Source organism: Sus scrofa, chromosome 4, assembly GCF_000003025.6.
Source record: "Sus scrofa isolate TJ Tabasco breed Duroc chromosome 4, Sscrofa11.1, whole genome shotgun sequence".
Taxonomy (NCBI): Eukaryota; Metazoa; Chordata; class Mammalia; order Artiodactyla; family Suidae; genus Sus; species Sus scrofa.
In genome coordinates, this window is record NC_010446.5 from 18623733 (window position 1) to 18645818 (window position 22086).

Below are 22086 nucleotides of genomic sequence, written 5' to 3' on the forward strand. Positions count from 1 at the left end.
TCTAATGGTGCTTAAACAAGCAGATTTTGATGTTGCTGTTGTTTTCTTTTCATGGCTTGTTCAAGTAGATCTTAAATGCTTGGAATAACTCTTTTTGCTTCTGTTAACCAGTCTTTTCCCACTCCTCCGTTTAAACATTTTCATGAAGCCTTTGTTTAACATAACAAAAGTAAATTCACATCCATCTTTAGTAATTTTTACTATTGACAAATCTCTGTATATAAATCAAGTTCTATAAATTTTAGAGGTAATTGAGAAAGAAACATGAAAATTTTAGATAGTATGGTAAAAATATAAAGGGACTTGCTCTGGTTGCTGTGGAGGTGTGGGTGCGATCCCTGACCCAGCGCAGTGGGTTAAAGCATCTCGCGTTGCTGCAGCTGTGGCATAGGTCACAGCTGCAGCTCAGATTCAATCTCTCCCTGGCCCAGGAGCTTCCATATGCCATGGGTACGGCCATAGAAAGACAATAGCATAAAGTATAACATTCCAAAGCAGTAATACCAATAATCTCCAAAGCAGTAATACCTGTACCATTACTGCGATTGAAGGAAAATAAGAGCACAGCCAGAGGTGACCAGCTAGTGTATTGTACCCAGCAGCTGGTAATATCTCCCTCAGTAGAGTCTCTCACCTATGGAGGAAAATCCAAACATCTTTGCAGATTACTGGTACCCAATTAGCATACAGCCTCAGAATCTTCATTTGAGCCAACTTACTGCTCTTTCTTCCCTCTCTGTCTTTGCATGTGTTGTTCTCCTTGGCAGGAATGTTTTTAAGAACTCTATTTCTTTGTTAAAACCTGGATGCTTCCCTATTTATTCATCCCTGGTAGGGTTAATCACTTTTGTTTCTATGTTTCTGTTGATGCTTCTCTTACGCCTTGGACATACCATTTTTATTAGGCTTAGAACACTTTATTACAATTATATATTCAAAATTTAACTTTGTAGTCATATAAGTTTTAATATACTAATTTTGGAAAATATAGAAAAGGTTAAAAAAAGTAAAAATCATCTTTATTCCTATGAGTAAACATTTTAATATATATATATACAAGTTTATATCCTTTTCCACTTTATATAAAGCTCTTAGAAGCCTTTTTATAAATATTATTTTTAATCACTGTGTCATAGTGCACAATGTAATGTATCATACTTAATCATTGCTCTGTTTTTCCAATTTAAAATTTTGGCTTTTTATACAAAGCTGGAAAACATCTTGATCCAGTAAGTGTTTTCAGTATATAGGGTTATTTAAAATAAAACTTTAGAAATGTAATGAATTTCATGGTCAAAGGAATGATTATTTTTAGGTATTTCCAGCACCAGTTTACTATCTTAATACTAGTACAAAAGTCTTTTATTATAAAACTGTTCACAGTATTAAAATTAAAAATAATGTAATAATAATAAGGCTCTGCTACTTTACTCGGCATTTAATTTCATTTGCATTATAATGAGGCCTTAATGCTTTCCTTATGACTTTCTCTGAACACTTTATCTATTAATAATGTTAATTCACTATTGTATTTTTTACTTTTTATAAGTTTTCTCTCCTTTTTCAATGAATTTTATTATATTTATAGTTTCACAACCATCATCACAACCTAATTTTAGAACGTTTACATCCCAAACCCCCAGTTCACCCTCCCTCCCACCCCCACCTGTTCCCTTTGGTAACCATAAACTTTTCAAAGTCTGTGAGTCTGTTTCTGTTCAGTATAAATTTACTCTATGATGTCTTTCGCTGTACAATTATTTAACTTTTATATAATTAAATTTCTCTTTTCTTTCGTAATTTTCTTTATTTCCCAGTCTCAGAAAAACCTTCTTTGTCTAGATATTTTGTAAACATTCACTTCTGATTGTTTTAGAGGTTGGATGAGATGGGTATGTGTGCACCTTGAACTTAAACATCTGAGTCTCTAATCACTTAAAATGTATTGACAAGAGTTATAAGTATCAGCTTACTGTTAGATGTCAAAATAGAATTCAGTCACTTTTTTTGAGAACAGGATCCTGTTATATTTTATATCTGTGTGTCCCCAGCACTCAGAAATAAATATGCATTTATTTAGTGTTTACTGAATTAATTTGAATTGGAAAAAAATCTTTGGCTAACATTTAAAGCAAATTTTCTTCTACTTCAATTAGCCTGTCCCCTATTGGAGGAAAAAATGTAGTTACTTTTTCACCGGTAAAAAAAAATCACTGAGTATATCATTACTCAAGGCAGTCTCCTACTCAGATTTTTATAGTAGTTCTCTAAATCCTTTAGGATAAAGTCCAACTCCTGAAATATAATGCAAATCGTATTATGCTTTAAAATTTGCCATCCTAGTATTAAAAATAGAAAGATAATTTTTAGTGTAGAAGTCGTGAAGTATCTTTTTCCTGCAGAGAAAGAATACAGGAATAGAAGTCTAGGCAGGTATTTCTTTTTCTGAAATTCCATGGAACAAATGAAATCTATCCATCTTTCTCATCAAACTTTTAAATTTGCTTTCTTAAATTTTATTTCTGAGATGAGATTCTTTGAATCATCTTTAAAATGCTTTCTAGTCTTGTTAAAACATATAAAAGGAATCACATTTAGGCAATCCTTCATTTTTCTTACAAAGTCCACTGCCTTTGCATCTTTTTCCATTCCTTGAAAATCATTTAGACTTTATTCATCCATTCAGTGTAATAAAAACCTTACATCTGTATTTTGTTTTTGTTTTAAATTTCTTAAGCACTTTCACAAACATTTTCCCATTTGGCTTTTATAAAAATCCTGAGAGATAGGGCAGATGTTGTCATTTTTCTTATATGAACAAACTGATCTTTAAAGAGATGAAATTGAGTTGCCTAATATTGAACTGGTAACCACAGGCACAACCCAGATTCCATACCTGAATCTGAGGCATTCAGGTTACTTCGATACCTCCAGTACCATCCCAAATATTTTTTTAATCTCCATTTTATTCATTTTATGTATAAACTTTTGATCTAAACACAATGAAATATTTATTACTTAGAACGGGCATATGACTTCCTGTTAACAGGAAATAGGATCACGACCTGTTTAGAGTATTAACTCACCTTCAGAAGCAGATAGTCTATCTGTATTTAGTGTAAACCTGACCCCTAGTTTATATAGTTTGTCTAATTTGTCAGGGAACGTGAAACATTTTGGCACTTTACTTTTTCTTAATTCAAGCAGTGATAAACTATCATGAATGTTTGGCTGAAAGTGTGAATGAGTGAGTGAATGAATGATGAAGAACTTTAAGTTGCAGTGGAAATAAATAGTTAGCAAAGAAATTTTCCAAGATGTAGAACTTTTTATGAAATAATGATTGCTAATTTGACCACTTTAGAGAATAGCATTTTAAATAGCATAGATTACTGCTTAATTTTTAAGACATTGATGAACAGCATAGTTTCCAGAAACAAGTACAGTTGCATAATGAAAATAGTTGTTATATATAAAATAATGTTTATATCAAGACTGCTGTACCATAGCCTACTCCCAATGTTAATGTCTTTGCTTCTTTCAACAGCTACCCAGGTGGATTCAGACAAGTAACAGCTGCTCAGCTTCACCAGAAGGATCCAGTGGCGGTAAGTTTATTTGTTTTTTATTATTTATCATCTGTGGAACGACTGGTTCAGACACCAGGTTTTCCATTTTTCCTGTCTTCTAATGTAGCTAGCACTCAGGGTTGTAAGTTCTTCACTGTATCATACAAGTTTTGATAAGTATCATTTCATTATCATTCAATTCTATAGCTTTTCTAATTATAATTTAGTGTATTTTGCATTTTGTCAGGGAATTTTGATGCCTTTCTTTTTAGTTTCTTGACATGTACATGATCACCTATAATATGATATGATCGCTGAGAATGTTTTGGGGAGAAAGACATATGCCTCTGTATATGTTTATATATATACATTGTATGAAATATGCTAAATATATTGTTCCAGTCTTAGAGTTTCACTTACTTTTTTTTGTTTGCTTGATTTATCAATTACCTGAAAGAGTTCTGTTAAAATCCCAATTGTGGATTTATTAATTTTTCCTGGTAGTTCTGTCAGTATTTGCTTTTTATGTTTAAAGATATAGTGTTAGATGAATTTAAGTTTGGAATTATACTCTTCCTAAAGAATCGATCAGAGTCTGTACTGACTTTCTTTATCTCCAATAATGCTTTTTAACTTGTCTATTTTTTTTTAATACTAATATTAATATAGCTGTATCAGCTTTTTAAAGTAAGTTTTATTGGGAGTTCCTGTCGTGGCGCAGTGGTTAACGAATCCGAATAGGAACCATGACGTTGCGGGTTCAATTCCTGGCCTTGCTCAGTGGGTTAAGGATCTGGCGTTGCTGTGAGCCGTGGTGTAGGTTGCAGGTGTGGCTCGGATCTGGCGTTACCGAGGCTCTGGCGTAGGTTGGCGGCTACAGCTCTGATTGGACCCCTAGCCTGGGAACCTCCATATGCCACGGGAGCGGCCCTAGAAAAGGCAAAAAGACAATAAATAAATAAATGAAGTTTTATTGAATTATAGTTGACTTAACGATGTTGTGATAACTTCTGCTGTTAAAGTGATTCAGTTACACATGTACACATATCCATTTTTTTCAGATTCTTTTCCCATATAGGTTGTGACAGGACATCGGGTGTACTTCCTTGGGCGACACAGCAGATCCCCGTTGACCATCCATTCCATATACAATACCGTGCTTATCAATTGCTTTTTCTTTGGATGTGTATCTATTGTGGATTTTTGGTTTGTCGTTACCATGAGCTTTTGATATGGTAGTCTAGATATATTCAAGATTATTTTAAGTCGCTGGTCTCAGTTTTGATAGTCCTTAGTTTTTGTTTTGTATGTTTGGCTTCCTCTTGTATTTTTTAAAAGCTTCTTAAAAATAATTCTTGGCATTTATATCTAAGTCTGATATTTGTAGGCTTTGCGGTTCTTTATTGTTTCTGCTCAGGATACTTAGGAAGTATGTGTACCTTGTAAAACCTCATCTCTGGGAACTTGTGAGACCTATGTTAAGAATGAATTTCTTCAGAAAAGACTTACTTAGCTTCTGACAGGTGAATGGGGCTATATACATACCAATCTAAGACCTCTTTAAGTTATACTTTAGACCTCTAGATTTTGATTCTCAGAGAAAGGGTGAATTTGGGGGCTCAGAGCCTCATGAAGTCAGGTTCATAGTTGCTCAGCAGGTTAGGGCTGAAGAACGGGTGCTGTGAAACTTAAGGAAAAAAGTTAACATAAAACAAGACAGACATTTATCTTAATTAAAGGTGGCAACCAGGGGACTCAAGGTCTCCAGGACCAAGAGCCCTGCCTCAAGAAACCGCACAGCTTTTATTGTGCTCTTTGGGATTACGGCAAGTGAGGAGGGGGGTGTAGGTGTAGGATATAGATTTTTTTTTTAAATTATTTTAGAAGTCACATAGCCGGTTGCTGATTAAGCTTTTATTCTAACCTTTAGGCATTTAACAATCATTAGCATTGAGGAAGCTTGGCATCAGCTATCTTTGCATAGCATTCTAGAGAATCACCATTGTGCTTCTGCAGACGGAGGGCATGCTTATCTTCAGCAGCCTGGCATGCCTAGGTTTGCACCTCAGTTCTCCTTGCTAATACATATCCTGCTAATGACCCCTCATAAACCCCTTGGGGCCATGAGGCTCATCTTCCTCTTTTTCTTTAGAGGACATATCATGCTGTGCAAATGGCATGCCTATCTGCACAGGTCCAGCATGCCTAGACCAACGCATTAATGTCCTCATTCAGCAGACCCTATGAATAACTTATGCCTTCAGATCTTTGTTCTTAAGCTTAAGTCGTTTACCAGACTTCGACTCTTTTTCAAGCAGGAATATGGGGTAAAGTAAAGCAGGACAAGATGGAGTTTTCAGCATAGAAAATAGAAGCAAAGAGGCTAAGAAAAGATTGTAGAAACATGTCTCATGACACATAGTTAGCAGTTACCTATTAGGAAAGACTTCTATGTTTTCATTTCTCTACTCAGCACCCTGGATATTGCCTTTCTGTTGAAAATCTAGATGTATGAGGATGTCTTGATCCTACCTCCTGACCCGAAAAGGACAGTCCTCTAAAACCCAAGCCCTGCACTAAGCTGATGTCCTAAGGCAAACACTGGCCCTAGGACTCATTTTCTTATTCTTTCTTCTATTTTTGGCCTCCAGTCATGCTTTTATTTTATTTTATTTTAAATGAAAATAAAGGTACTCTATTTATTGGGAAAACCCTGCATTTAAGTGGACTTGTGCAGCTCAAACCTTTGTTGTTCAAGGATCAATTGGATTTCAATAACATGATTAAAAATGGACTCTATTATTAAAATAATGTGACTTTTGATATTTATAAACGTAACATAAATTATATATGTGTGAGTGTGTGTAACTGTAACCAATAGGTGCAAAATATATCCTTTCAAAAACACATAGACTATTTACAGAAACAACATGCTGAGCCATAATTGTAGTTTCAACAAAACTGATATCATATACAGAGTGTATAATATCAGCATAATGAAATTAAGCTAGAAATAAGTAATAGGAAAAAAACTAGAAAAATCCCTATTAGTAAGAGATTAACAAATTGAAAAAGATTAGTTTGAACTGAATGATAATTTAAAAACTTAAGGAATTCACTTACAGTCATGGTTAAATAAATGTTTAGAGCCTTAAATTCATAAGACAGCAAAGAAGAGTTAAACAAATGATGTAAGCCTCCGGTTCAAGAAGTTGCCAAAGGAAGAGCAAATTAAACATAAAGGATATTTAAAAAGAAAAAATAGAGAGTAGAAATTACAAAAAAAAGAAATAGACTATAGAATGCCATGCTTTTTAAAAGATGTTAAAAACAATATTATTAACTTCACTAATACTTATTTATTATTTTATCGTTAGAGTTATATACTGGGAGAAGTTCCTAATCAAAATGCTAGGCCTCAGTATAGCTAAAAGGAAAACCTCCTGTTAACCTTTTCACGGTTTTATTTTTCCTCCTTAAGTCTAGATACCCAGTCTTAAGCTGTACTCATAGATTAGATAGCATTTTTCCCATTTGGACCTGTTTTAGCTTTTTACTTAAATACATTCATAAATAAGCAAAGTGTTAGACTAAGAAGACATTCCTTTATGTTTCCCTAAAATGGTAAATAAAAATAAATATCTGTTGTCAGGATACAACCATTTCTTTGGTGTAGTATTGCCTAAAACTTTCTTGGTTAAAGTTTTGAAGTTCCATGCCTTACTATTTATTTTTACTTTTTATCATTTAAATCTATTTTACAAAAACATACTCAGAAATGACTTCTTTAAGAAATATTTAATTGTTCTCTTTTATAATTTCATGTGTTTTTAGATTATCACAAGTCAAATAAAGTACTCTATTTTGATTATTAATATGGGTTGTGTATAATAATAGCATTAAGTTGTAGGGAGTTCTCTTGTGACACAGTGGGTTAAGGATCTGGCGTTGTCATTGCAACAGTTTGGGTTGCTGCTGTGGTGCAGTTTCCGTCCCTGTCTCAGGAGCTTCCACATGCCATAGATGCGACCAAAAAAATTGTTGTTAAGGCTTCTGATAACATACACCATCATTTTGACAACGTTATAGTTTTAATACTTTAAAAATATTTTAAAATATTTTAAAAATTATTTTCTAGTTTATGTCAAGTCTGCTAACTGTACACTAGGAGGCAGTATAGTCCAGCTTTTGATGTTAAGAATTTGGCTTTGGATAACACTTGTAGAAACTTTTTCAAATTATTATTTATGAACAAATATTGAAATGCATTACAAATGTTTGATGATGACTTATAAAACACTTAGAGTTAAATCCATTTGAATTATTACCTCATTAAAAGATCTTGATTTTTTTAAGTCTTAATTTTGATGTTTTGAAAAAGAATGGTTTTTTTAAGAGTTATTTTTACTTCCAATTCAGACACTCAGGGTTTTTTTTTTTTTTTTTTTGAACATTAGGTCTTCTACCCAACAGACGTAATTTGCTAAGTGATACTTGGTGTATGCGGCTTTTAAGAGAATTTGTTTCATATTGCATCCTTCTGATCGTTAGTACAATCTTGGAATGTTATTTGTAAAGTACACGATTAATACATATAAATAGTTATTAGTATATCTTTAAATACTTTGACATATTTTTATAATTACATGAAAGATCATTCTAAATTCAAATATATTGATTCAGCCCTTTCTATATATTCTTTATCCCTCTTGTCATACATTGTAGTTTCCTTAAGAGTTTGTGTTATATTTTTCTCCTAATATGATTCCTTTCTTATGTTTATTCCCTCTCCTATAGTTTATATTTTGTTCTTAAAAGTTTTTTAAGAACATGAAAACCAAATGCCAAGTAACCCTACTAATACAATAAAATTTCTTTGAAGAGTGGTAGTCAGAGGATATAATGACTTGCTTATCCAGACAAGATGCTGAGTAGCCTTAACACTGTTAGTTTCTATTACAGACTTTTAAAACATGAAGAATTTTAAAGACTGGTATCGGTGCTGTCCAGTAGAAATTTCCGCTGTGATGGAAATGCTCTTTGTCTGCACCGTCAGACATAGTAACCACTAGCCACATGTGACAACTGACCACTTGAAACGTGGCTTATATGATTCAGGCACTGAATTTCTAATTGCCTTTAATTTTAACAGTATAGCCTCTATTTAAATAAAGTCTCCAGAACATAAAGTCTTAACAGCACTAATACAGAAAATAAATGGAAAATACATGTGGGATCCATTAGCTTTTGCACATACTAAGGTTTTGTAGTCTGGTTTAATAAGAAAATAAAAGGATCAGGAAATCCTTTATAGTACAGTTCTGTTGTAACGTGTATTGTTTTGGTGGGTTTAGTTTAATACATGCCAAATTAGACCCTTGAAACATGAGTGCAGATGATAAAAACCAGTTTGACACTCCAAATATCTGTTAGTACTTTCATGAAAAGTTTGCATGTATTTGTACACACTGTATACCAGGAGGCCCCCAGGAAGTTATGGAGCACAGGGTAGCACTGCGTGGCCTTCTCTTAACAAAACACACTTAAAGGGAGTTCCTGTCGTGGCTCAGTGGAACAAATCCAACTAGTGTCCATGAGGATGCAGGTTCAATCCCTGGCCTCGCTCAGTGGGTTAAGGATCTGCATTGCTGTGGCTGTGGTGTAGGCCAGCAGTTGTAGCTCTGATTCAGATCCACCCCCTAGCCTGGGAACTTCCATGTGCTGCAGGTGTGCCCCCTCCCCCAACAAAAAAGCGTAAAAAACCAGATGCTTAAAATCACATTCAGATCAACAATGAGGATAAACTTAAAAGTGGGAAAGTAAATCATGGAAAGCTTAGTTTGCCATCTGTGGAATGTGTATGGCAGGGAGATGGAACTTTGTCTTCCTGAAGGTTATAGAGAGAAACACATTATAGGTGCGATTCCATGTACCAGTAAGCCTGCCTTGTTTGAAATCCAAGGAAGCCACCACCACCTTAGATATATGAAATTGGAGGAGTTCTGTAACCTCACTAAATTTGTCTTCTCATCTGTAAAATGGGACTTAGCCTTGTAAGCAAGGTAACAAATGTAATGCGGTGACTGGGGTACACATGGTAAGTTTTCAGTGAATGTTAACCATGACCAGTGTTACAGATTTGTGACTTACAGAGTCAGTCTCGTGACTGTATGGTCAGGTTTAGTTTAGGAGTTGGAAGCCTCCTATTCTCCCACCTGGAGGAAACCAGATTAAACCTCCCTAGAATCTGCTCTAACCTGTGTGTGATAGATTGCTTGAGCCACAGATTCTTATATAAGCTCTGAGAATGTCTTCATATTCCATCAAATGGCACACACACAGGTTATTTTTCTCTTTTTTGTTGCTTTTCTAAATAAAAATAAGCAAATAAAGCCCAAAGAAAATTGTAATGTTCTTAGTAATAAAAGTTCCTTTTCAGTTGCTGCCACATGTCTAATTAGGTCTCCATTTTGTTCCTTTCATATTCATGTTGAGTCTGAGCCCAGTTGTTTCCATCACTGTCTCTGTGTTTATATCTCCAGTCACTTTTTCTTACTGAGTCCTCTGTGTGTCTGTTTTTCAGATTGTAAAACTAGCTATTTATGGCATGTTGCCAAAAAACCTTCACAGAAGAACTATGATGCAGAGGTTGCATCTTTTCCCAGATGAAGTAAGTCATTTGTGATGCCTCTTAAATTTTCAATTAAATATTTTCTCTCATTTTTAAATTATTATCGTACTTGTTTTCAATAATTCCATGTCAATTTATGGATTTTTTTTTTGCATTTTTACAGTGAATGCGCTATAATAACAATTGCTTCTATTTTAAATCATAAAGTGAGCCATCATTGGACTAAAAATCAAAAGTCTTTAAGTTCTATATTTTCACTTTAATAACTGCTTTCTTTGGAACAAGGAACTATAATCTGCTTTCTCATGAACAAGAAATTATAATTAGAGTCCCTGTTAAATTGAAGGTGCTAATTGATTTCATGAACTATAAAAAAGTATGAGTTTACTTTTTATGTGACCTGTAGCTTCTATGAATCATGGATTAATAGCATAGCTTTGATTGCTAATTATTTCTTATGATTTAACTTTAGAATACTTACTCCTACTCAGAATTTATTCAGCTAAAAATACTTGAAAAAAAATAAACAATTTTATGAGTCCAGACTTTGGAATCAGACTGCCTGAGTTCAAATCCACGATCCACCATTTATTGACTTTTGTGGCCATTATTATCTCTGTTTTTTCATCTGTGAAATGGACATAATAATTGTGCCTACTTCATAAGATTGTTCTAAGCGTTAGATAACATATGTAGAGTGCTTATACCAGGCCCTGGCACAGTAAGTGCCAGTTGCTGTCAATATTGGTTATAATTATTATCTTTATAGTTGCTGTTGGAGGAATAATTTAGAAATCATTCCAGAATATGAAGTTAAATCAACTGTTCAAGACCCTTGTGTGTTCTATTATTAGTTTAAATAATGCATAAGTAAATTACTTATGCTTTATCAAAGTGGCTAGTTTGTCACCTTTGCTTTGCATGAATGATAGAATAATTTTCCACTATTCACTTGACCTCTGAAGTAACGTGTATGGGAACAGTATCATCATGTAAGGATAAATGACCTTGGGTATAAAATCACAAGAACTTTAAAACTCCTATTTCTGATTGTACTTTCACATGTTTTTAGGAACCGTTATTTCTAAAACACAAACAAAAAATAGTAATACTGTTTTTCCTAATTACAAGGCTGTTAGGTTCAAGTGTAAATTACTTAAATAATTTTAGGTAATTTGTCAAAAAATTTTGACAGCACATTTTTTAAGACTTTTTAAAGTATAGTTGATTTACAGTGTTGTCAATTTCTGCTGTACAGCAGAGTGACCTAGTTAGACATATATATATATATATATATATATACACACACATTCCTTTTCTCATTTTTCATCATGTTCTATCACAAGTGATAGGATATAGTTCCCTGTGGTATACAGTAGGACCTCATTGTTTATGACAACACATTTTATAGTCATGGCATAGGGAAATGGGCACTCAGACATTGCTGGTGGGAACACAAAATAGTGCAACCCACAAGGAATCCTGAGAATTAACATTCAACAAAAATACATACATGAGGAGATTCATGCTTGATCCAGCAATCTCATTTATAGCAATTTACCTTGAAAGTACACATACATAAGATTATTGTTTCCACATTATCTATACTCATTAAGTAATAGAAATAAATGAAGGTTTATTCATAGGAAATTGGCTAAATTATGCTATATCTATTTAGTTGAATACTGTGCAGTTATACAAAAAGGAGTGACAGATATCGTGTGACTTATTAAGTAATGCTTTCCAGGTTATATTGCTGAGTGAAAAGCAAGGTGAAAAAGAATATAGGTAGCATGCTACTTTTTCGTATGCATTTATTCATGTGCATATTTACATATACATATATGTATATATTTTTGCAGAAGAATAAATGAGAAAATGAAATTGATTACTTACTAGATCATGGGCACAAAAAGATAGAAGGAGTAGGGAAGAGAATGAGATTTTTTAAAGAATACCTTTAAAAACAATTTTTTTTACTTTAACTTTTTTATCATGTTAAGACTTTATATAGTCAAAAAAATAAAGTGACAATACCAGTAGAAGTAGGCACAACTAGTGCCCAGATCTTATTTCCTAGGTGCTATTCCCTATTAAAAGGAATGTGGTCTCCATAGAGAAGTGGTTGATTCTAGGTCTAGGGCAGAGAAAGAACGCAAGGTTATTTTGGAGTATACACATGAACGAGATTATTATTTATGCATTATTTATAATAGTAAAATAGTAAGTAACAGGAAAGTAAAGCACTGCTCAAAAAGTGATAGAGAAATATCAGAAGAACATACGAGGCATCTTGAAGTGGTACCCACTGACCAAATATGGGACTGTGTGAACCTTGAAATGAATGGTCATAGTGATGGCTTACCTTGAATAAAAACCAAAAATCTGTGAGCCCATGGCGATAGTCCAAAAACTATTTTTAACTGGTTATAATTGCCCTCTCGTTTCTGGAAAAAGAAAAGCTCTTCTTTAGAAAAGAATGTCATCTTTTTAAAAAAATGTAGAGATAATACTGAAATTAAAAAACCACCATTATCAGCATTTTCTATGGCCATGGAGTAAAATATTTGAAGAGGATATTCATAGAACTTCAAAACATCCTGCCATAGAGTACTTACTACTTAACTTTTTTGTTAAAACCATCTAGTGGGCCACCAACCATTACCAAGAGATTAATATATTGTCAGTGTGGGGTAAACTGGCCGTCATGTGCCTCCTGCTATTACTGAAGCACAAAAGACCCCATATATAAACTGTATAGCATCCTACCAGGAGGCCGTCATGTGCCTCCTGCTATTACTGAAGCACAAAAGACCCCATATATAAACTGTATAGCATCCTACCAGAAATCCTACATTCCTCATGAATGTAATCATGAGGAAACATTCCTACAAATCCAAAATAAAAGGATGTTCGGCAACCTAATTGGCCTGGCCTCTTCAAAAATGGTAATTTCATAAAAGTTAAATAAGATAAAAGATAAAGAAGGACACACTTCAGATTAAAGCAAGGACACTTCTTCAGAAGCTCAAGAATATATTTTATAGGAGTTCCTGTCGTGGCTCAGTGGTTAATGAATCCGACTAGGAACCATGAGGTTGCAGGTTCGATTCCTGGCCTCGCTCAGTGGGTTAAGGATCTGGCCTTGCCATGAGCTGTGGTGTAGGTTGCAGATGCGGCTTGGAACTAGCATTGCTGTGGCTGTGACATAGACTGGTGGCCACAGCTCTGATTAGACCCCTAGCCTGGGAAGCTCCATATGCCACAGTTGTGGCCCTAGAAAAGGCAAAAAGAACAACAACAAAAAAAAAGCGTTCAGGAACACACTAAAATGAAAAGAGGGAATTATATCTACCATCCCTGTGGAAATGTCTGTAGGTCACTTCCATATTGACATCTTACTGTTACTTTGATAGAATATCTCCAAAGTTAACTCATCATTTAGATCCATAGTACATTTCTCCTTCCCTTATTCCTGTGCCATGGGCAGAATATAAATGTTAATTCTTTTGGTTCTTAATGCTCTTCTTTTAATCATTTCCTTTATTTAGTCCAATTCACATTTTTTTCCCTAAAATAGCTTTCAAATGTAGCCTTACCCTTTAGTTTGCTTTTCATTACCCTAATTCAGACTTTTTTGTATTTTGCTTTTCCTTTGATTTTTCTGAACATTTGGGTATATACCCAGGGGAAAGTAGTTCTGGGCAGAGGAAATACCATTAATAAAAGCACTAGGATTTGAGTGTAGACCAGTGCATGAAAGATGAGGAGGCTGATTACTAAGAAGCTGTGGGCGTGTGTGGTGAAGTAAAGTTGGAGAGGTGGCCTGGGAGTGAGGACACGGGTTTAGCTAAGGACTTAGAACTTTATTCTGAGAGTTTTTAGCTAAAAACTTTTCAAAAATTGGAAGCCTTCAGAAGCCATGATCTTTTCCTTTTCCTTTTCATACTCAGCACCTGGCACAGTTTTTTGGGGGAGCAACAACATGGAGCATGAATTGAAAAAGGCTGTGGCACTGGAAGCAGTAGGTCTTGTACATATACTCATCCTATGAAAAACCATGAAAATGAGCTAAGGCAGTGCCTTTTTGCAGTTGACAAGAGGAGAATAAACAGTATTCAGAAAAAGTAGCAGAGTCCTCACTGTGGCACAGTGGGCTAAGGATCTGGTGTTGTCTCTGTAGCCATGCAGGCTCAGCCCTTGGCCTGGTGTAGTGGATTAAGGATCCAGTGTAGCCACAGCCATGACTTAAGTCACACCTGCAGCTTGGGTTGATCCCTGGCAGTAGATAAAATGTCATAACCAGATAATTGTCAAGTTGAAGACATCTAATTTATCATTAGAAATGTGTTTGTCAGAAGAGAAGAGATAAAACTGTCACTGTATGCAGATGACATGATACTATACATAGAAAACCCTAAGGACTCAACCCAAAAACTACTTGAACTGATTAATAAATTCAGCAGAGTAGCAGGATATAAGATTAACATTCAGAAGTCAGTTGCATTTCTGTATACCAGCAATGAAATATTAGAAAAGGAATACAAAAATACAAAACCTTTTAAAATTGCACCTCAAAAAATCAAATACCTCAGAATACACCTGACAAAGGAGGTAAAGGACTTACATGACGAGAACTATAAAACTTTAATCGAAGATGTAAAGAAATGGAAAAGATATTCCATGTTCATGGATTGGAAAAATCAATATTGTAAAAATAGCCATACTTCCTACCCAAAGCAATCTACAGATTCAATGCAATCCCTATCAAATTACCCATGACATTTTTCACAGAACTAGAACAAACAATCCAAACATTTATATGGAACCACAAAAGACCCAGAATTGCCAAAGCAATCCTGAGAAACAAAAACCAAGCAGGAGGCATAACTTTCCCAGACTTCAAGAAATATTACAAAGCCACAGTCATCAAAACAGTGTGGTACTGGTATCAAAACAGATAGACAGACCAATGGAACAGAATAGAGAACCCAGAAATAAACCCTGACACCTATGGTCAATTAATCTTTGACAAAGGAGGCAAGAGCATAAAATGGGAAAAAGGAAGTCTTTTCAGCAAGCATTGCTGGGAAACCTGGACAGCTGCATGCAAAGCAATGAAACTAGAACACACCCTCACACCATGCACAAAAATAAACTCAAAATGGCCGAAAGACTTAAATATAAAACAAGACACCATCAGACTCCTGGAAGAGAACACAGGCAAAACACTCTCTGACATCAACATCATGAATATTTTCTCAGGTCAGTCTCCTAAAGCAGTAGAAATAAGAGCAAAAATAAGCCAATGGGACCTAATCAAACTGAAAAGCTTTTGCACAGCAAAGGAAACCCAAAAGAAAACAAAAAGACAACTTACAGAATGGGAGAAAATAGTTGCAAATGATGCAATAGACAAGGGCTTAATCTCTAGAATATATAAGCAACTTATACAACTCAACAGCAAAAAAGCCAATCAACCAATGGAAAAATGGGCAAAAGACCTGAATAGACATTTCTCCAAGGAAGATATACAGATGGCCAACAAACACATGAAAAAATGCTGAACATCACTGATTATAAGAGAAATGCAAATCAAAACTACCACGAGATACCACCTCATACCAGTCAGAATGGCCATTCATAGGTCCACAAATAACAAGCGCTAGAGGGGGTATGGAGAAAAGGGAACCCTCCTGCACTGCTAGTGGGAATGTAAACTGGTACAGCCACTATGGAGAACAGTCTGGAGATACCTTAGAAATCTATACAAAGAACTTCCATATGACCCAGCAACCCCACTCTTGTGCATATATCCGGACAAAACTCTGCTTAAGAGAGACACATGCACCTTCATGTTCATTGCAGCCCTATTCACAATAGCCAGGACATGGAAACAACCCAAATGTCCATCAACAGATGATTGGATTTGGAAGATGTGGTATATATACACAATGGAATACTACTCAGCCATAAAAAAGAATGACATAATGCCATTTGCAGCAACATGGATGGAACTAGAGACTCTCATACTGAGTGAAATGAGTCAGAAAGACAAAGACAAACACCATATGATATCACTTATAACTGGAATCTAATACCCAGCACAAATGAACATCTCCTCAGAAAAGAAAATCATGGACTTGGGGAGTTCCCGTCGTGGCGCAGTGGTTAACGAATCCGACTAGGAACCATGAGGTTGCGGGTTCGGTCCCTGCCCTTGCTCAGTGGGTTAACGATCCGGTGTTGCCGTGAGCTCTGGTGTAGGTCGCAGACACGGCTCGGATCCCGCGTTGCTGTGGCTCTGGCATAGGCTGGCAGCTACAGCTCCGATTAGACCCCTAGCCTGGGAAACTCCATATGCCGCGGGAGCGGCCCAAGAAATAGCAAAAAGACAAAAAAAAGAAAAGAAAAGAAAAGAAAATCATGGACTTGGGAGAATAGACTTGTGGCTGCCGGACAGGAGAGGAAGGGAGTGAGAGGGATCAGGAGCTTGGGGTTATCAGATACAACTTAGAATAGATTTACAAGGAGATCTTGCTGAGTAGCATTGAGAACTATGTCTAGATACTCATATTGCAACAGAACAAAGGGTGGGGGAAAAAAATGTATACATGTAAGAGTAACTTGATCCCCATGCCGTACAGCGGGAAAAAATAAAGAAATGTGTTTGTCAAAATATGATGTTTTTGTTGTGGCTCAGTGGGTTAAGAACCTGACATAGTGTCCCTAAGGATGTGAGTTCGATCCCTGGCCTTGCTCAGTGGGTTAAGGATTTGGCATTGCTGCAAGCTGTGGCATAGGTCACAGATGTACCTCGGATTCTGCATTGCTGTGGCTGTGGCGTAGGCTTGCAGCTCTGATTGGACCCCTAGTTCAGGAACTTCCATATGCCGCAGGTGTAGCCCTAAAAAGAAAAAAAAAACGAAAAGATTAAAATGTAAAATTATTATTGTAATGAGATTACTCATATCACTGATTTAATATAATTTTTAGGGATTTTTAACAAAGTTTTAATTTGAAGATTATTGTTTTCCTCATTTTATTAATATTCATTGGTTATTTTTAATACTTATTAAGTATTACTATGGAATCTATTTTAAGGAAGTCAAGCTTAAATTTTTATTTAATCTAGGATATACCAGAAGATATCCTTAAGAATTTAGTTGAAGAGCTTCCTCAACCACGAAAAGTGCCCCGACGTCTGGATGAGTACACACAAGAAGAAATAGAAGCTTTCCCAAGAGTTTGGTCTCCGTAAGTTTTTCTTTTCCATCTTATCTTTGTTTTTATTTATTTATTTATTTTGGTTTATTTTGTTTTTTAACCTGAGTTCTCCTGTTTCCTTAACCAAATGATAAGATCCTTGAGGGTGGGAAGAATGAGCTCTTTTTCACTCCCTTGGATATTCTTTGCAGCTTCTACCTACAAATAAACCCCAAATGTAGTTAGTAGAACCAAAGGTCTTTAAGTCTTAAGACTTGCTAGGCAAGTGCAAGGATGGGCATAGTGCCTCTGTCAGGTTTTTGTTTGAGATGATACAACTTGGATAAATGGTAGTCTAGAAATGGTAAATGAATTGGCCTTCCCTAAAACAGAGTGATTCTCCGTTTTCCAAATTGCTTCACTAAGCCAAGAATATCACCTAATGAAAAGTCATTAATTCTGGCACTTAGAGATAGTTTTAATTGAAATAGAAAAATAAATTGAAAAAGCACTTTTTGCTCTCCTCTCTACAATTTCCTCTACTTAAGACTCAGAAAGCTGCTTGGATTTGACACACAGCTCCCATCTAATGGTTTCCAGGCTTCTATGCTGGCTCACCAGGATCTTCATAACCTGTCTCCTTCCTGTCTCTTCAGTTAAAACCTTCTCATTTCACTGTACTCGTCTAGTGATAGCAGATTTTATTAGCACACTTTGTATACAATTTAACTCTTCCTTGACTCTGTTCGGCTCATACTTCCACTCAAAAAGACATGTCCCTCACCTCCTCCTCTGGGATAACTCTTACTCAATTGTTAGACCTTAATTTGGATGTCAGTCTCCTTTTAGAAGCATTGCCTAAACATCAAGACCAGACCAAGCACCCCAGCCACCTTCTGCCATAGTACCTACCATGTAGCTCTGTCTCTACCACATTTAGCTCCTCAATAGCAAGGGCTGCATCTTGTTCAGCATTGCATCCCCAGCACATAGGACAGTACTTCACATGATAGGGCCTCAAAAATAGTTACAGAATTTACACAATAGGCCTGGGGAGAACCGCATATCCTTAATGTGTGATCTATGCAAGACAGCTAATCTTCCCACAGATACTACTCACTGTACTCTGAAAAATCCTTATCTCTTGATTAGCTCTTTGGCCAGATAGATTCATGAAAGTTTAGTTTTTCCCAGAGTCACTAGTATGTCCAGTATAATCCTTGATTCTCATTGAATTTGTATTCTTAATCAAGACAGGTGTGATACTTAAAAAAAAAAAAAAAAAAAAAAAAAAAAAACCTGGAAATACCAAAGGTGCTATTTAGTCGGATATGTGACTACACACATGTAGTGCATATGGAGTTATATATCAGGAATATTCTGAAGTGTATTCTAAATATTGGTGAAAGGCAGTATTAAAATATAAGAAAACAGAAACAGACTCAAAGATACTGAGAACAGACTAGTAGTTACCCTTAAGGAGAGGGGGAGGGGAGGGCTAGACAGGGGTAGGTGATTAAGAGGTGTAAACTATTAGGTATGAAATAAATAAGATACAAGGATAAAATGTACAGCACAGGGAATATAGGCAATATTTTATAATACCTTTAAATAGAATATAATCTCTAATGCAAACTCACTGTGTTCTACATCTGAAACTAATATAAATTGCAAATAAACTATATATACTTCAGTAAAAATAACCATTCACAGCAAATTATATTTAATGTGATTATAGTCATAAAGAGTACTAATCATTTTTACTGAGTGATTACTGGTTCATTTAAAACTAATTAGGTGACTGAGTGCTTTCATTAATAGAATTAGAAAGGGCTTTTCTGTAATTATTTTTAAGGAGACTGTTAGTGAAACCTAGAGTCACTTGATGCATTTTTGAATTACTGCTCTGAGAATGGATTTTTCTGTCCTCTCTTTTCATTCCAGATTTCCCTATGGTAGGAATACACATTAGATACCAGGCTTTCCTTTATGCTTTATTAAAGTTATTATCTTTCCTCACTAGTAATCGCATGATATATGTTATCTTATGTTTCCAAAATAATATGGGTATCCACTTACTGAAATTTGAGGATATGGAATTAGAATGGACATTAAATCCAGTTAGGTTTTTTGGTTTGTTTTTTACTGTAAAATGCATGTGACCAGGAAAAAATACACATTTTTGTATCAACCAAAAACTTGTTGCCTAAGAAATAGATGATCTTTTAGTTCAGGGATGTCTATTAGAACTTTCCATGATGATGAATATCTGAGCTGTCAGATACAGTAGATACGGGCCTCATGTGGCTTTTGAGCACTTAAACTGTAACCAGTATGACCGAGGAATTGAGTTTTAATTTTATATGTGTAATTTTAATGAAGTTTCTGTAGCTTCATGTGGCTAGTAACTGACTACCTTAATGGACTGTGCTGTTTTAGTTGTTTGCCATTCTAGTATTAAATAGTAATCATTAGAATTATAATTAAAATATTTGACACACTATGCAATGAAATCCCTTGAAAATGAGATTCCTCATTACTAAAAATTTGCTTTTATGAGAAAAAAAGTTTTTTTCTCCTTTTGGAGAAAGAACCTACATAAAATATGCTTTTGTTCCACCCAAAGTAGCTAAGCCAAGAATATAATCTTTCTTTGGAATGTAGTAATTAGAATTTATTTGAGATAGATCTGATGGTGAACCTGCAGAGACTTGACTGAAGCAGATGCACCTGATTGCACCATAAGTAGACACAAAAAATAGCTTGCTTTGGTTTTTGTTTTCCAGCAATAAAACCTAATGTATGTTTTTTTCAATTACTCAGTGAATTTTATTACATTTATAGTTGCACAACAATCATCACAACCAACTTTTATAGCATTTCCATCCCAAACCCTCAGCACATTCCCCCACCCCCACTTGTCTCCTTTGGAAACCGTAAGTTTTTCAAAGTCTGTGAGTCAGTATCTGTTCAGGAAAGAAGTTCATTGTGTCCCTTTTTTAGATTCTACATTAAGTGATATCGCATTTGATGTTGGTGGGTCATTGTCAAACTGACTTCACTTAGCTTGATAATTTCTAAGTCCATCCATGTTGCTGCAAATGCTGTAATTTCTTTCCTTTTAATGGCTGAGTAATATTCCATTGTGTATATGTACACATCTTCTTGATCCACTCCTCTGTCAATGGACATTTAGGTTGTTTCCATGCCTTGGCTATTGTATATAGTGCTACAGTGAACATTGGAATACATGTGCCTTTTCTTTTTTTTATCTTTTCTAGGGCCGCATCTGCAACATATGGAGGTTCCCAAACTAGGTGTCTAATTGGAGCTGTAGTCCCTGGCCCACGCCAGAGCCACAACAACATGAGATCAGAGCCATGTCTGCGACCTACACCACAGCTCACGTCAACACCAGATCCTTAACCCACTGAGTAAGGCCAGGGATGGAACTTGCAACCTCGTGGTTCCTAGTCAGATTTCTTAACCACTGAGCCACGAAGGGAAGTCCAATGAATGTCTTTTCAAGTTATAGTTTTCTCTAGATAGATGCACAGGAGAGGGATTTCTGGATCAAATGGTAATTCTAGTTTGCAGTCAAATGCTCTACCCCGATCAAATGGTAATTCTAGTTTTAGTTTTCTGAGTAATCTCCATACTGCTTTCCACAGTGGTTGCACCAGTTTACTTTCCCACCAACAATGTAATAGGGTTCCTTTTTCTCCACACCCTCTCCAGCACTTACTGTTTGCAGACTTTGTGATGATGGCCATTCTTGGCCCCTGTAAGGTGGTACCTCATAGTGGTTTTGATTTGAATTTCTCTAATAATGAGTGATGTTGAACATGTTTTCATGCGTTTTTTGGCCATCCGTATGTCTTCTTTGGAGAATTGTCTGTTTAGATCTTCCACCCAATTTTGATGAGGTTGTTTCTTTATTTGGTATTGAGCTGCAGAAGGTGTTTATAAATTTTGGAAATTAATCCCTTGTCAGTAGATTCATTTGCAAAGATTTTCTCCCACTCTGTGGGTTGTCTTTTCGTTTTGTTAGGGTTTCCTTTGCTGTGCAGAAACTTTTAAGTTTAATTAAGTGCAATTTGTTTATTTTTGTTTTTATTGTCATTACTCTAAGAGGTGGATCTGAGAAGATGTTGCAGTCGTTTATGTCAAAGAATGTTTGGCTTATGTTTTCCTCTAAGAGTTTTATAGTGTCTGGTCTTGTATCTAGGTCTTTAATCCATTTTGAGTTTGTTTTTGTGTATGGTGTTAGGAAGTGTTCTAATTTCATTCTTTTCCATGTGGCTGTCCTGTTTTCCCAGCACCACTTATTGAACAAGCTGTCCTTTCTCCATTGTATATTCTTGCCTGCTTTGTCACAGATTAGTTGGCTGTAGATGCATGGGTTTAATTCTGGGCTTTCCATCCTGTTCCACTGATCTATGTTTGTGTCTTTGTGCCAGAACCATACTGTTTCGATGACTGTAGTTTTGTGGTATAGTCTGGGGTCAGGGTGCCTGATTCCTCCAGCTCCATTTTTCTTTCTGAGGATGTCTTTGTCTATTCTGGGTCTTTTGTGCTTCCAAACAAACTTTAAAATATGTTGTTCAAGTTCTGTGAAAAATGTCCTTGGTAATTTGATAGGGATTGCATTGAATTGTAGATTGCCTTGGGTAGTATAGT

The 22086-nt window shown here is 35.5% G+C and overlaps 1 protein-coding gene across 1 annotated transcript in view; it reads left to right on the forward strand.

Moving 5' to 3' along the window:
- MRPL13 (mitochondrial ribosomal protein L13) overlaps nucleotides 1-22086 on the forward strand; it is a 62605-nt gene that overhangs the window by 14814 nt on the left and 25705 nt on the right. Inside the window, exons 4-6 of the mRNA NM_001243415.1 lie at nucleotides 3548-3608; nucleotides 10153-10239; nucleotides 17336-17457. Of these exons, the coding sequence (NP_001230344.1) occupies nucleotides 3548-3608; nucleotides 10153-10239; nucleotides 17336-17457 (270 nt within the window). The remainder of the gene's footprint in view (nucleotides 1-3547; nucleotides 3609-10152; nucleotides 10240-17335; nucleotides 17458-22086) is intronic.